This window comes from Neophocaena asiaeorientalis, unplaced genomic scaffold, assembly GCF_003031525.2.
Source record: "Neophocaena asiaeorientalis asiaeorientalis breed wild unplaced genomic scaffold, Neophocaena_asiaeorientalis_V1.1 scaffold69, whole genome shotgun sequence".
Lineage (NCBI taxonomy): Eukaryota > Metazoa > Chordata > Mammalia > Artiodactyla > Phocoenidae > Neophocaena > Neophocaena asiaeorientalis.
This window is the reverse complement of record NW_020174373.1, coordinates 5,909,004-5,921,358: the sequence shown is the minus strand read 5'-3', so window position 1 is coordinate 5,921,358 and position 12,355 is coordinate 5,909,004. Positions and strand designations below refer to the sequence as shown.

Here is a 12,355-nt window from a genome sequence, read left to right as displayed (position 1 = left end):
GTTTAAAAAAAAAAAAAAAAAAAAAAAAAAAGTTCAAGACTCTACAGCGGGGAAATCCAGCAGAACTTTCCATGATGATGAAATCAGCCATAATCTGGGCTGTCCAGGGTGGTAGCCACTAGCCCCAGAGGGCACAACTGAGCAACGCGTTTCATTTCATTCTCATTAACTTATATAGCTATGGCCACATGTGACTGGTAGCTACTATATCAGACAGTACTGATACGCAGGGCCAGCGAATTCTTTGCTGGGGGGCCGTCCTGGGCACTGTAGGATACTAAGCGGCACCCCTGGCCTCCGCCCAACAGATGCCAGGAGCCGAGGAACAAGCCCCACGCCCAGCAGCTGTGACGCCCAAAACGTCTGCAGACACGGCCCAGTGTCCTCCTGGGGGCCGCAATGCCACCACCCCCCGGCTGAGAACCAGTGCTCTAGAGAATGAGAAGAAAGTCCCCCCACCCCCTCTATTTCTCAGTTCTTGACTGGTCCCTGCCTGACAGCATTCACCAATGGCTCAGTGGGCACAACCGACAATCCCAGGCCGGTAACTCTGAGAACAGCACCATGGGACGGGATCGAGTTTTCCTCTGCTTTAGTAAAAGGTACACACCACCTCAGCCTTTTCATATAAAAAGAACTAGAAAAAAAAGGCATGTGGAATCACTGGACATCATGAAAAACACCGATTTTGCTTGAAGGTCTCATGCTTAGGTTAAACTTGATTACAAACAGAACTCAGCTGGGAAAACCAGCCCCGCTGTGCAGAAGCCTGTAGGTAACGCAGTTATCAACCTGTCGGGCTTGGGAACAGGACCAGGGCACAGTCTACTCCCTCCTTTACCTCCCTCACCCCCGGTGGGGCAGGAAAGCCCCCAGCAAGTTGACAATCCAGCTGACCACTCGAGTGGTGGGTTCTCCCCCACGTCAGTCCCCAGGACCCACTTAAACTCCAGGACGGGGAGCCGGGAGCAAGGTGGCAGTGGTTCACCGCCCAGGAAAGGAGCGCTGAAAGCCTCCCACGGTGGAAGGGGGCCGGCAGAGGGGAAGAAGGCCTCAGGCCGCCGTCCAGAGACACTACCTGGTGGAATTATCATCCTGGACGAGCAGCGGGGGTTTGTCCGTCAGCTTCTGGGGCGCGAACTGAGGCGACGGGGAGCGCGAGGTCTCCATGGCGGAGGTCTGCAAAGGCCGGAACTTGGAAAGGAGTGGCGCCTCCCGCCGGGGCCAGCCTGCGCGCTCGTCTACATGCTGTCCGGCCGGCTCCCCCGCAGTCCGCGGGCCATCTGCCGCAGGCCAGGCGGCGTTCAGCTTCTCCGCCGGGGCGCCGGGGCTGCAGCGGGCAAGGGCCGGGCGGTCCGAGCACAAGCACACCTCCGGGGCCAGGGGGCGGGGCCTTCCGGGCGCGCCCAGGTGAGCATCGGTCCGCGGGCGCGCGTTCCTCCGGGTATCTGTAATCGCAAGGAAGGGTCCCCGCCCGGCCACGGCCCTCCGGAGGCACCTCGGGAGCTTCCCGGGAGCCAGCTGGTTCAGAGACCTGGGATGGCTGCTGGGGGTCCCGCTGCGCTCCTGGACTGTCTTCTGCACACGGGGCATCTGCTTGTCTAGGGGAGAAAGGAAGAAAAATGAGCCAACGGTTCCAGTTAACATCTTCTCCCCAAACAGGACTACACCCATGTCTCCATAACCTCCTTCAGTCATGTTAAAGAATTCAATCCACATACGTTTGCCTGCGCCTGTCCCCGCTGCGATTCCTCACACAAGGCATCAACGCCAAACACACACTGGACATTCGCCAGTACGCTGGCGTGTCAAACCACAGGACAGGAGGTACGCACGTTACAGACACACACACGTGTACACACAGACTGCAATTTGGGGGCAAAATATAATCACACAAACATTTAAAAAAACAATGTGTGTAGAAATCCTCAAACTGTGACACTCAGAAATATTTACTTCATGTTGCAACAATATTTTCATGTGGCTTATTTCGGGAAATTGCCATATACAAAGGGACAGAACTTTCTAAGACAGGCAGCAAGTAAACTGATAAAGAACTTTAAAATCAGTAGTCTGTTATTAAATATAAGAAAAACAGAGACTGTTCGTTTTGGAAGCTGCAGTGCGACACTGATCTTTCCATACCCATCCATTTCCACATCCGTATCCATTTCTACCTTTCCCTGAAACGTACTTACATGCGCGCACGCACGCACACACACCTGCAAAACACATGCAGGCATGCTTCACATGCACGTATAGCTGTGCCGAAGCTAAAGCTTGTGGGCGTTATAATAACCATCAAACTCGCAACAAGTCAGCCGGCCATGCCTTTGCTGCTTTCGCTGACACACTCTCTTCCGACCTGACTAATAAAATGAGCCTCTGACTGACCTTTCCATTCACAGGAAGAGCTGTTCTCTGTTAAGACACCCTCAGAGCTGTTAAAGGAGACCCTAAAAAGGGCAGCAATCAGAGACCCAGTAGGTAGAGCACAAGTGCCAGTAAGAGATGTAACCTACTGCGAAACAAGTGGGATAGAAGACCTCCTCCCCACACCCTGGCAACCCCTTGGGGCCCTGGAGGTGTGTCCTCCTCCCGGGACACGATACCAGGCCTGGGCATTACAGATGTCCCAACCCCATCCAGGCAGCTGTACTCAGAGTCAACTGCTCGTTGCATGTCTCTCTTGCTGTGTCCTCAGGAGAAAGGTCCCTTCCAGGTTCAATGGCTGGTCGAGAGTAGACCATGGACCACCCCCAACTCCCCTCCCTTCCCCCATCAGCCAGCTGGGGCCACACTCCCCACTGGCACTACCTCCAGCCCAGAGACAGCAGCTGGAAGGGCTCAGCATCTGGAAGAGGACAGAAGAGAGCCAGACCTGCTGGGACCCTAAAAGGGGGCAGGTTTGTTCTCTGCTTCCAAATTAAGACAATATTAACCCAGCTCGGGGAAGTTAGGTGTTGTTTATTTTTTTAATCTGTATTGGGCACACATTGATGAAAGAAATGCTAACTTACTGAGGTCTGGGGAAGTCATTCCGGCTTACACATAAGTTAACTTGAATTTTATGCTAACTTAAACAGCCTGTTTGTGGCCTAGCAAACATACACTGTACATCTGCATTAATTATTAAAGAAAAGGGCGCACTGACCACAAGTAAAGAATGTCCATGTTAAAAATAAAGATTAACTGCTTCCATTCCTGGAAAGCCCATGCGGGCGCTCCTTCAATGCTAAGACTCCCTCTCCCGGGTGCCAAGGCCACACTGACTCGCTGCGTACGTGCTGGTCCGTTTTGAAACTGTGAAGCAGTATATTCCTGACTTGTTTAACGTTCTTGGTTTTTGACGAGACATAAAGCTGTACCGAACGCCATGCTTCTTGGGAGCAGTTCCTCAGACTAACCGGGGAAGCAGGCTTCTCTGGGCTGTAGTCCTCAGTTTGGCTCAGATAAAACTCTTTTCTATTCCTGTTATAGATTGTTTATTGATTATTTTCATCGACAACATTAGAAGTTATCAAAATAACCCAAACAATGTAATGGATGCTTTAGAGAACAATACACAGCAGCTGTCTGGTTACAAAAGACAGAATGGCATTCAGGCGTCATCAAATGGACAACCGTGGGAGAAGTGTGCCTCACAGCTCAGATGCCCTGTCACACACTACTTCATCTGGCCTGCCGTGGAAAAGCAAACCTCGTGCCTCCCTTCCATTGAAACTATAGTGCCTCTTAAGACAGTAAAACCTAATTTATGACAATTCATGAACGCCTCCCCAATCTTTCACTTCAAAGAGCTGAGGAACACTTGAACTTTTTTGCTTATTATAAAACTCTTGAACTCTAGCATCCACAGACCCACACGAAAGCACCTGGTACCTATTAAATAAATAGCCACCACCTCATTAAAACGGAGAGTTAAATCAGCTACAATTTACTGCTAAAATCTAAGCGTCTTGGGCCATCTGGGTTCATATTTAATATGTTAATTTAAAAGGAACTCTAGGGACTTCCCTGGTGGCGCAGTGGTTAAGAATCCACCTGCCAATGCAGGGGACACGGGTTCAAGCCCTGGTCCGGTTAGATCCCACATGCCGCGGAGCAGCTAAGCCCCTGCGCCACAACTACTGAAATCCGCACGCCTAGAGCCCGTGCTCCACAACAAGAGAAGCCACGGCAATGAGAAGCCCGCGCACTGCAACCAAGAGTAGCCCCCCCCCCGCCCCCGCCTAGCCACAACTAGAGACAGGCCGCGTGCAGCAATGAAGACACAATGCAGCCAAAAGTAAATTTAAAAAATAAAAGGAACTCTATCTGCAAAGTGCCTTAGACAGGACGCGCTAAGATCTACCCAGAGAAGGTAGAGGTCACCCGTAGGAGCAAAGCCCCACTGAGAGCGGGGGCAGTGACTCAGGTGCCCCGGGCTCCTTCCTGCCTTACTAGCGCGGCAGCCTTCGCAGGACCCGAGGGCACTCTCTAAGTGAGGGCTGTCTGGTCACCTCTCATTGCAGGAGCACAGTTAGTGCCCTGGGGCCCACCCCCCATCTAACCTCAGATGGCAATTTCTGGGCCAAGTTTGTCCTCCACCCCTGATTTTTTCTTGGCTTCCTCCCGAACTTGCAAAGTTAAAGCCATAAAAGCACGAATTGGTTCTTACTGTCCCAGCTGGTAAGAATTCAGGAAATCCAGCTCACAAAGAAAAAAGGTGGGAATTCCGGGTTCTACTGGGGTCATATTCCAGCCTGTGTTTCTAATAGGTTCCAAGTGACTAGTTTGTACATAACATGGATAATGTGTGTGTGTTTACATATCACGTGTGTCGCACGTGTGTCTGTGTGGTATCTGTGTGTATGCACGTATATCCCCTTCTATTGTATCTTCACGGATAGTCAACGGTGACAGCAAGATCCAGACGTAAAGACCAAGAAAATACAATGAGTTAAGGACTCTGCACGGGCGAGTAAGCAACTAAGTATCTCCCTGCACGCACTCCTGGGTGGACCCAGGAGCGGGGAGTCAGCAGCGCAAAGGAGAACTGCAAAGGCAGCCGCGATATATGGCTTCGGGTGCCCATTCCCCTGTGGAACACACTCAGGACCTGTTACCAAGGAGAGAGCAGCTCCCAGGGCAGGGAGGACAGGCCGGCAGGTTCTCAGCGGCTCCGGGGGCTAGAGCCCAGCAGGCCGACTGGATGCTGTGAAGGACACGGGGAGGGGAAAGGTCCGCGACAGGACTGCAGAGGGAAACACAGCTAATCTGAAGGGGGAAGAGCGCAGGAAAGGTCACCTTCAACACTGCCCGGTAGTGCAAACACCCTGCGAGAGGACCCAAACCACTGTTAACAGCCCCAAAAAATGTAATCAGAAAAAAACAATTTATAAGTTATGTATCAAATGCTCTTGAAATCCCGTCAACACTGCTCTGATTCAAATCTCCACTGTTTTTTTTTTTTTTTTGGTACGTGGGCCTCTCACTGTTGTGGCCTCTCCCGTTGTGGAGCACAGGCTCCGGACGCGCAGGCTCAGCGGCCATGGCTCACGGGCCCAGCCGCTCCGCGGCATGTGGGATCCTCCCGGACCGGGGCACGAACCCGTGTCCCCTGCATCGGCAGGCGGGCTCTCAACCACTGCGCCACCAGGGAAGCTCTCAAGTCTCCACTTCTGATCATGGTGTGGAGACGGCCAGCCCTGTGTCTAAGCACAGGCGGCATCCCTGAGAGGCGGTGGCTGTTTCCAGATGCCATCTGTTCCTGACGAGCCCGTGGCGTCGCTGGGCTCCTTGTGTCCTCGGGTGCCAGTGTTCTGCTCCCTCCCGCCCCACCTTCCGCACAGCTGCCCTGCCGTCACACAGGCCCGCGGCTCCGCCAGCCCTGCGGTCTCCCGGCCTCCGGGTAGCCCCTAGCACAGGGCTGGTCACTCTCTCTGATGACTGTAGTGCTCACTGGTCTCCACTCTCACCCTGGGGCTGTGAGCACCTCGACGGAGACAGGGAGCCAGGTTTTCTTCTCCAGGGCCTCGCGGGCCATCGTTAGCTACGTGCACTGGGTCACACCACGGCCTGGACGTCTGTTACACGCACAAATGCATTCGTGGCTTTCGGTCCCCGGGCAGAAAGGTAAGGAGGGAAGAAGCACTTTTTTCGGAGATGCAGGCAGCAGGGTTCACGTGAGCTTGCATGTGAACATTCCCAACATAAGCAAGTGTTTCTGGATCTCCCTGGGGTCACTAAGTCAGCACACCTCTGTAAACAGGGTGAGCGATCATCCTCGCCAAAGAGGAGAGAAAAATTCCAACTCTTTGGACAACTTAACTCACACAGGCTCCTTCCCTCCCTTCCTAAGTACTTCTGGAATCAATGATCAGAAGAGGACGCACGGCCAAGTGTGACTTGTGCCCACAGCTACGGCTGGAGGCTGTTACTCCTAACATGCTCTGGGGCCTGAGGCGGCTAGAGAGAACTAGGCCACGCCCGACTGGGGCTCCCTCGGGCACCCACTTGCAGGCGCAGAATCACTTACTAGCTATGTGCCGTCGGGCAAGTGACTGTGCCCCCATGGAGGTTCATTCCCTAACCTCCCCGGGTGAACCACAGGCCACATGGGGTCGCTGTGGGCGGGGGCAGAGGCAGACAAAGCCCCTGGTGTGGAAGGATGGGAGTGGGCTTCCTACCAGCCATCGGATGCTGCACCTGGCACCCACCAGGAAGGGGCCGGCGTGCGGCCGAGCAGACCCCAAAGCAGGTCCCTGCGATACCGACACCCTGTGTACCTTCTCCCCATATCACGGCACAGCACAGGCCCCCGAGCGGGGAAGGGCATCCCAGCGGCAGCCCCCCACCCACCCCGGGGCATCTGTGGGTACGAAGGGCACCACCAGAACGCCGTGCAGTGGAACTGCCTCATTGCAACAACAGAGAGAGGGGGAGACAGAGAGAGCTTCCAGCGGATACCACCACTTAGACTGTACACATGGCCAGCACGCCACCAAGGTTAGCCATGGACCGGGCGGCTGGGTGCGCCGGGAAGTGTGCTTGAGAACGTGCTGCAGACCCAGGGTCCGGGGCCTGTGCTGTCTGCAGAGTGAAATTGCTGGTGAGACCCGAGGGGCTGCCTTCCAACAGAGACACGCTTCCACCAAGGGCTTGAGTCACAGTCCCAGGTTCCTAGAAACCGCACGTCTGTTGGTTGCGGGTGTGAATCACGGTGATTTTGTGAAGTGTCGAACTGTTTGTTAACTATCAGGGACACTGGCGTGTTGGGATGTATCGGGCATCGCCACTCAGGTTGTCTGAAGCCGGAGGACCACCAGGCCTTAGCACAGGGCCAGGGGGCTGGGGGGACACGGGACACCCACACCATTCCATGTGCAGGTCTCCTGAAGGAGCCGCTGGTGTCGCCAGGGATCTTCCTGTCCCCCAAGCAATCCCCAGCAGCCACCCATCGCCTTGGGGAACTGCAGGCTCGTCTGTCTACACAGCACCCCATACAAGCCAAATGAGATGGGGGGCAAGACGTGGGAACCCAAGAGAGGCCATCAACCAGTTGACTAACCAATCCATTCATCAATGGACAGAAACACATGAGAGTCCGTTCAAACAGCACGGATGCCCTGGAATGACGGCGTTACCACTCTTCTCCCAGGAGACACCAGTTTTCCTTGGCATTTCCCACATGGGGAGCCCCCCAAGGGCACAGGCTGTCCGACTGTCCTTCTCTCTGTTTCCAGGCACAAAACCAACACTGACCAAATGAATGCACAGATATGCCAGTGAGAATGCAGGAGGACCATGTCCACAAGTTCAGCTCCCAATGTGTATCCTGGAGGACCACCTTCAGGGAAGACAGTAGCCTGAATCATGCTTCACTTACTCATTTTTCTTTTTTTTTTGGCTGCACGGCGCAGCTTGTAGGACCTTAGTTCCCCGACCAGGGACTGAACGCCGGCCCTCGGCAGTGAGAGCGCAGAGTCCTAACCACTGGACCACCAGGGAAGTCCCCGGTCATCTCTTCCCTGCAACCTCTCCAGGGAAGCTTCCTCTGCACCAGCCCCCAAGCAGGCTCTCCCTTCCGCGATTCTAATGCCATGTGGGGAAAGCACTTACTTTACAAAACCAGATGAAATGTTACTCCTTCCGTGTCTTAACAGATGGATAAAAAGGTTTGCTGCTTCCTTTGGGTTTTATTTTTGCTTGCAGGAACTTGGATGGTAAGAGGAAAGAACTCGAATTAGAGAGACTGATGTCATTTGTGGTTAAGTGGGGAAGAACGGATGAAAAGACGCCACTCACACATGATCCAAAACCAAATGTGTAAAGGCACAGATGGCTGGTTTCCAGTAACAGAGAACACCTGGATCCAGAGATGATCACCTGGGACAGCCCCTCAAGTATCCAACGCTACGTTTTCAGAACACGTTTCGAGAATCTATTCCAGGCCTTTCTTACTTCTGTCGCTAGAGACCTTCATTCTTCGTCCCAAGATGTGACCCTTGGAAGTTTTGTTTTTGTTTTGACAGAAATCAGGCAAATCCCCTCTGCCAATCAAAGCTCCAGACCGGTTTCTGTTGCGAAATTATTTTTCGGAAGAATAGAATCATATCACCATAGACTAACGGAATAAAAATGCTATTTTCACGTGATTTTTTTTAGCCAAGTTTTCTTCTGCCTTTCTCTTACTTGCTTTGCTAAAAACATACATTACACACAGTCTTTTGGGCAAGCCTGACACCGATCTGAAATTTTCTTACAACTGGCCAAACTGATTGGATTAAGATGCCTGGAGAGGCGGGGCTGGCCATCGGCAATGCTGGGCCACCTGTCATAGGTGACAATTTGAGTGTGTGCCGTAAGCTGACTCGGCAATCAGGCGGGACACGATCTGTCTTGTGAAGCTGGAGGACAGAAGAGGGTCCTCAGGGATCCACAGTGACCTCACAGTCCCAGTGCGGAGCTGCTACCTCTTCAGATGGGCACTCAGACCCCTCGGCTCAGCTGCACACAAAAGGCAGCCAAGCCGGTCCCACACACTCAGCACCGGTCAACCAACAGCTGACCAGAAGGCACCTGAAGCACGGAACAAAACGCAAACCACAGGCAAGGGAGACAGTCAAAAGAAGCTCCATCTGCCTTTGACCCTACAGCCCCTGCTACGTCCACAGGAGACTACTGTATCCTGTTTGATAGTAAACCAGGCTGTCTAGAGAGCTAAGTGCATACATTAAAAAGTATCCCAGGGCTTCCCTGGTGGCGCAGTGGTTGAGAGTCCGCCTGTCGATGCGGGGGATGCGGGTTCGTGCCCCGGTCCTGGACGATCCCACGTGCCGCGGAGCGGCTGGGCCCGTGAGCCACGGCCGCTGAGCCTGCGCGTCTGGAGCCTGTGCTCCGCGACGGGAGAGGCCGCAACAGTGAGAGGCCCGCGTACCGCAAAAACAAAGTATCCCAAACCCACAGAAAAGAACAGAGCAAACTGCAACAAACATCAGAGGCTTTACTACCCTCCCAGGAATAAAGTCACCCTTTCCGTGCTCCTTTCCAAAGTTTCCAGAAAGAAGAAAAAACAGATTGCTGCAGATACACAAGCCCTTGCCCTTCCCTCCCACCCAGAACCACCCCTGCCCTTACTGCGGAGAGCCGGGCAACATTTTTAGTTTTATTTTTTGGTTTTAAAGCAAGCTATCTATCTATCTATCTGTCTATTCATGGCTGCACTGGGTCTTCGTTGCTGCATGTGGGCTTTCTTGAGTTGCGGCAGGCGGCAGCTACTCTTCGTTGTGGTGCGCGGGCTTCTCATCGCGGTGGTTTCTCTTGTTGCGGAGTGTGGGGTCTAGGCACACGGGCTTCAGTAGTTGTGGCACGTGGACTCGACAGTTGTGGCTCTCGGGCTCTAGAGAGCACAGGCTCAGTAGTTGTGGTGCACGGGCTTAGTGTCTCCGCGGCATGTGGGATCTTCCCGGACCAGGGATCAAACCCCTGTCCCCTGCCCGGCAGGCGGATTCTGAAACCACTGTGCCACGAGGGAAGTCCTAAAGTTTTTTAGGTAAGAAAATTTCCACTGAATGTGTGAGAGAGGTTATACAGGCAATCCCCAAGTATCCGACAATCATTTTGTACTCACAGCCAATCTTATTTCTTCAAACCAACCCCCCCTCCAACTCCTGTCGAGACTGTTCTGAAGAATGTAGATGATGGTTTTAGACACACGAATCTAAGCTCTCCTCAGACTTACTCCATCAGAAAGCCAGGCCTGGGCAGATGGAGGTAGGGACCGGGGAGGAAATGCTTGCCTGCAAATCTGTGTCTGACAGAACACCTCCCAGGCAATCTGGATGTCACGCCAGTGGTAGGAAGCTGTGCTTTATGGGACCTCCCTTCCCAACTTCCTTCTCTCTCACTTTTCTATCCACTTTGGGTATTAAAAGCTACTCCTGAAGTTTTCATCCTTGGCGTGGCATGTCTCTCCCCAACTAGATCATCATCATCTGAAAAAAAAACACAAAACGATGAGATACCCCTTGGTACCAAGCCTGCAGGGACCAACCCACAGTCGTGCACCAGGACAGGCTTCCCAAACCCTGGCCCAGGGGATTGGGCGCTTGGGCTGTAGTTTGCTGAGCCCTGGTCTAGAAATCAAGGAAGACAGTAATTTTTGCAAAATGCAAACACATGTCAGTGCTCACTTTGATACGCACCCTGCAGGCTATGACAAGAATGCTAGGGAAGGGATATCATTTACATGGGGGAGCATCTGGGGAGTTTTTTTAAAACAACGATTTTAATTACTTTTCTGCGCCCCCCTCCTTTTGAGCTGCTGGTAGGAGCAATGGTCCCTCGTGACCGTCCACCTGTGAACCAAGGGCACCTCCACAAACTGTCATTCAAAGTCGTGACGGTCCACAAAAAAGGGTGGGGAGGGGAATTCTGTGGTGGCCCAGGGGTTAGGACTCTGCACTTTCACTGCCACGGCTCCAGGTTCAATCCCTAGTTGGGGAACTAAGATCCTGCAAGCTGCACAGAGCAGCCAAAAAAATAATAATAATAACCCAAAATGACAAAAACAAAGTCATAAGAGTTAGAAGAAAAATCAGGTCTGGACAGTCACCGTGATGAATACTATTTTATTACGGCAGACATTTACCTTAGTAACCGTTTTAGGAACATCTAAGTTGTGTCATTTTTATTTAGCCTGTGTCATTTTTTATTAAGTGTGATCTACAGTTGATGAAAACGAAACAGCTAAAAATGTTAGGGCCTAGGTAACAAACAACTTATGAATTTGCGTTCACCTTAATTCTTGTCCCTGACAGGTACACGCTCTTCTGAGCCACTTCGCTGTTTTAAAAATGCACGTTTGATTTCCCAGACAGGTAGCTATGGATGTAGGAGGTTTTCACATTCCATAACATTTCCACTTGCATTTTTCTCCACAGCCCATCCCACTTTTATCAAGGTATCAATTACATACCATAAAATTCACTGATTCGAGGTGTACCCGTTGGACGAGTTTGGGTAAATGTGCAGGGCTGTGCGTTCACCACCACAACCAAGCCTAAATACAATTCCACTGCCTAAGAAAGCTTCCTTTCGCTCTATGGCAGTCATTGCCTGAAATCCTTGTAAGTTACTCAGCACTCTTGTCTGCAAAGATGGCCGACTGCCTGCAGCAGATGTGAAGGATTCAAACTACAAGTCAAACCGTATTGCAGTTATAAGGGGGAAACACCCCATTTCAACACATTAGAGCGTGACTCCATTTACAACATTCACAAGTTACATTTTCTGAAAGCAAAGCCATCTCGTGGTGACGTTTCCGGAATGTTCAAGCGTCCTGTGTGATAGATGACCGGTGATGGGCATGTCCAATCCTCCTGTCTCCTCTACTTCAATTTTACAGACACGCACACATCTTAATTACAGTTAGCAGGGAAGGCAGATATGCTTAATTCTCTCCCCCTAAAATTTCCCGCCCTCCCACCCAAATCAAGGCCAGCCTGCCCGCTTTGATCTGCCAGGTTCCCTCACGTCCGCCCCAAACCACCTGCCACTCGCCAGTCACCCCCGTTCCTGCACATACACTTTGGACAAAGGCCCTTCCCCGCCCCACACAGTTGGGGCTCCCTTTTCTGCCGCGGGGACGCCGTTCCTATTCTTTAAGATCCAAATGAAGGGAAACCTTTTTGCGATCAAGCGCTTCCCCGGCCTATTGCCAAAGATAAGCCTTTCTGCTCGTAAACCCCCGTAAGGGTTTAATCTCTATGGCTTTGTCCCTAAACTGTACTTGACGTGTCTGTATTATTTTAATTTAATATCAGTCCTCTTGGCTAGACTGACAGCACCCACTTCTGTCTTGTCTACCATT

The 12,355-nt window shown here is 52.2% G+C and overlaps 2 protein-coding genes across 2 annotated transcripts in view; both read right to left on the bottom strand.

Annotated features, from left to right (window-relative positions):
* Positions 1-1,264, bottom strand: part of LOC112407115 (protein Shroom2-like) — a 15,823-nt gene extending 14,559 nt beyond the window's left edge. The window contains exon 1 of the mRNA XM_024756291.1: positions 1,079-1,264. Within this exon, the coding sequence (XP_024612059.1) occupies positions 1,079-1,170 (92 nt within the window). The 5' untranslated portion in view covers positions 1,171-1,264. The remainder of the gene's footprint in view (positions 1-1,078) is intronic.
* A 262-nt stretch (positions 1,265-1,526) lies between these two features.
* The window catches only part of LOC112407131 (protein Shroom2-like), a 131,329-nt gene continuing 120,500 nt past the window's right edge, over positions 1,527-12,355 (bottom strand). The window contains exon 7 of the mRNA XM_024756307.1: positions 1,527-1,601. Coding sequence (XP_024612075.1) covers positions 1,527-1,601 — 75 coding nt within the window. The remainder of the gene's footprint in view (positions 1,602-12,355) is intronic.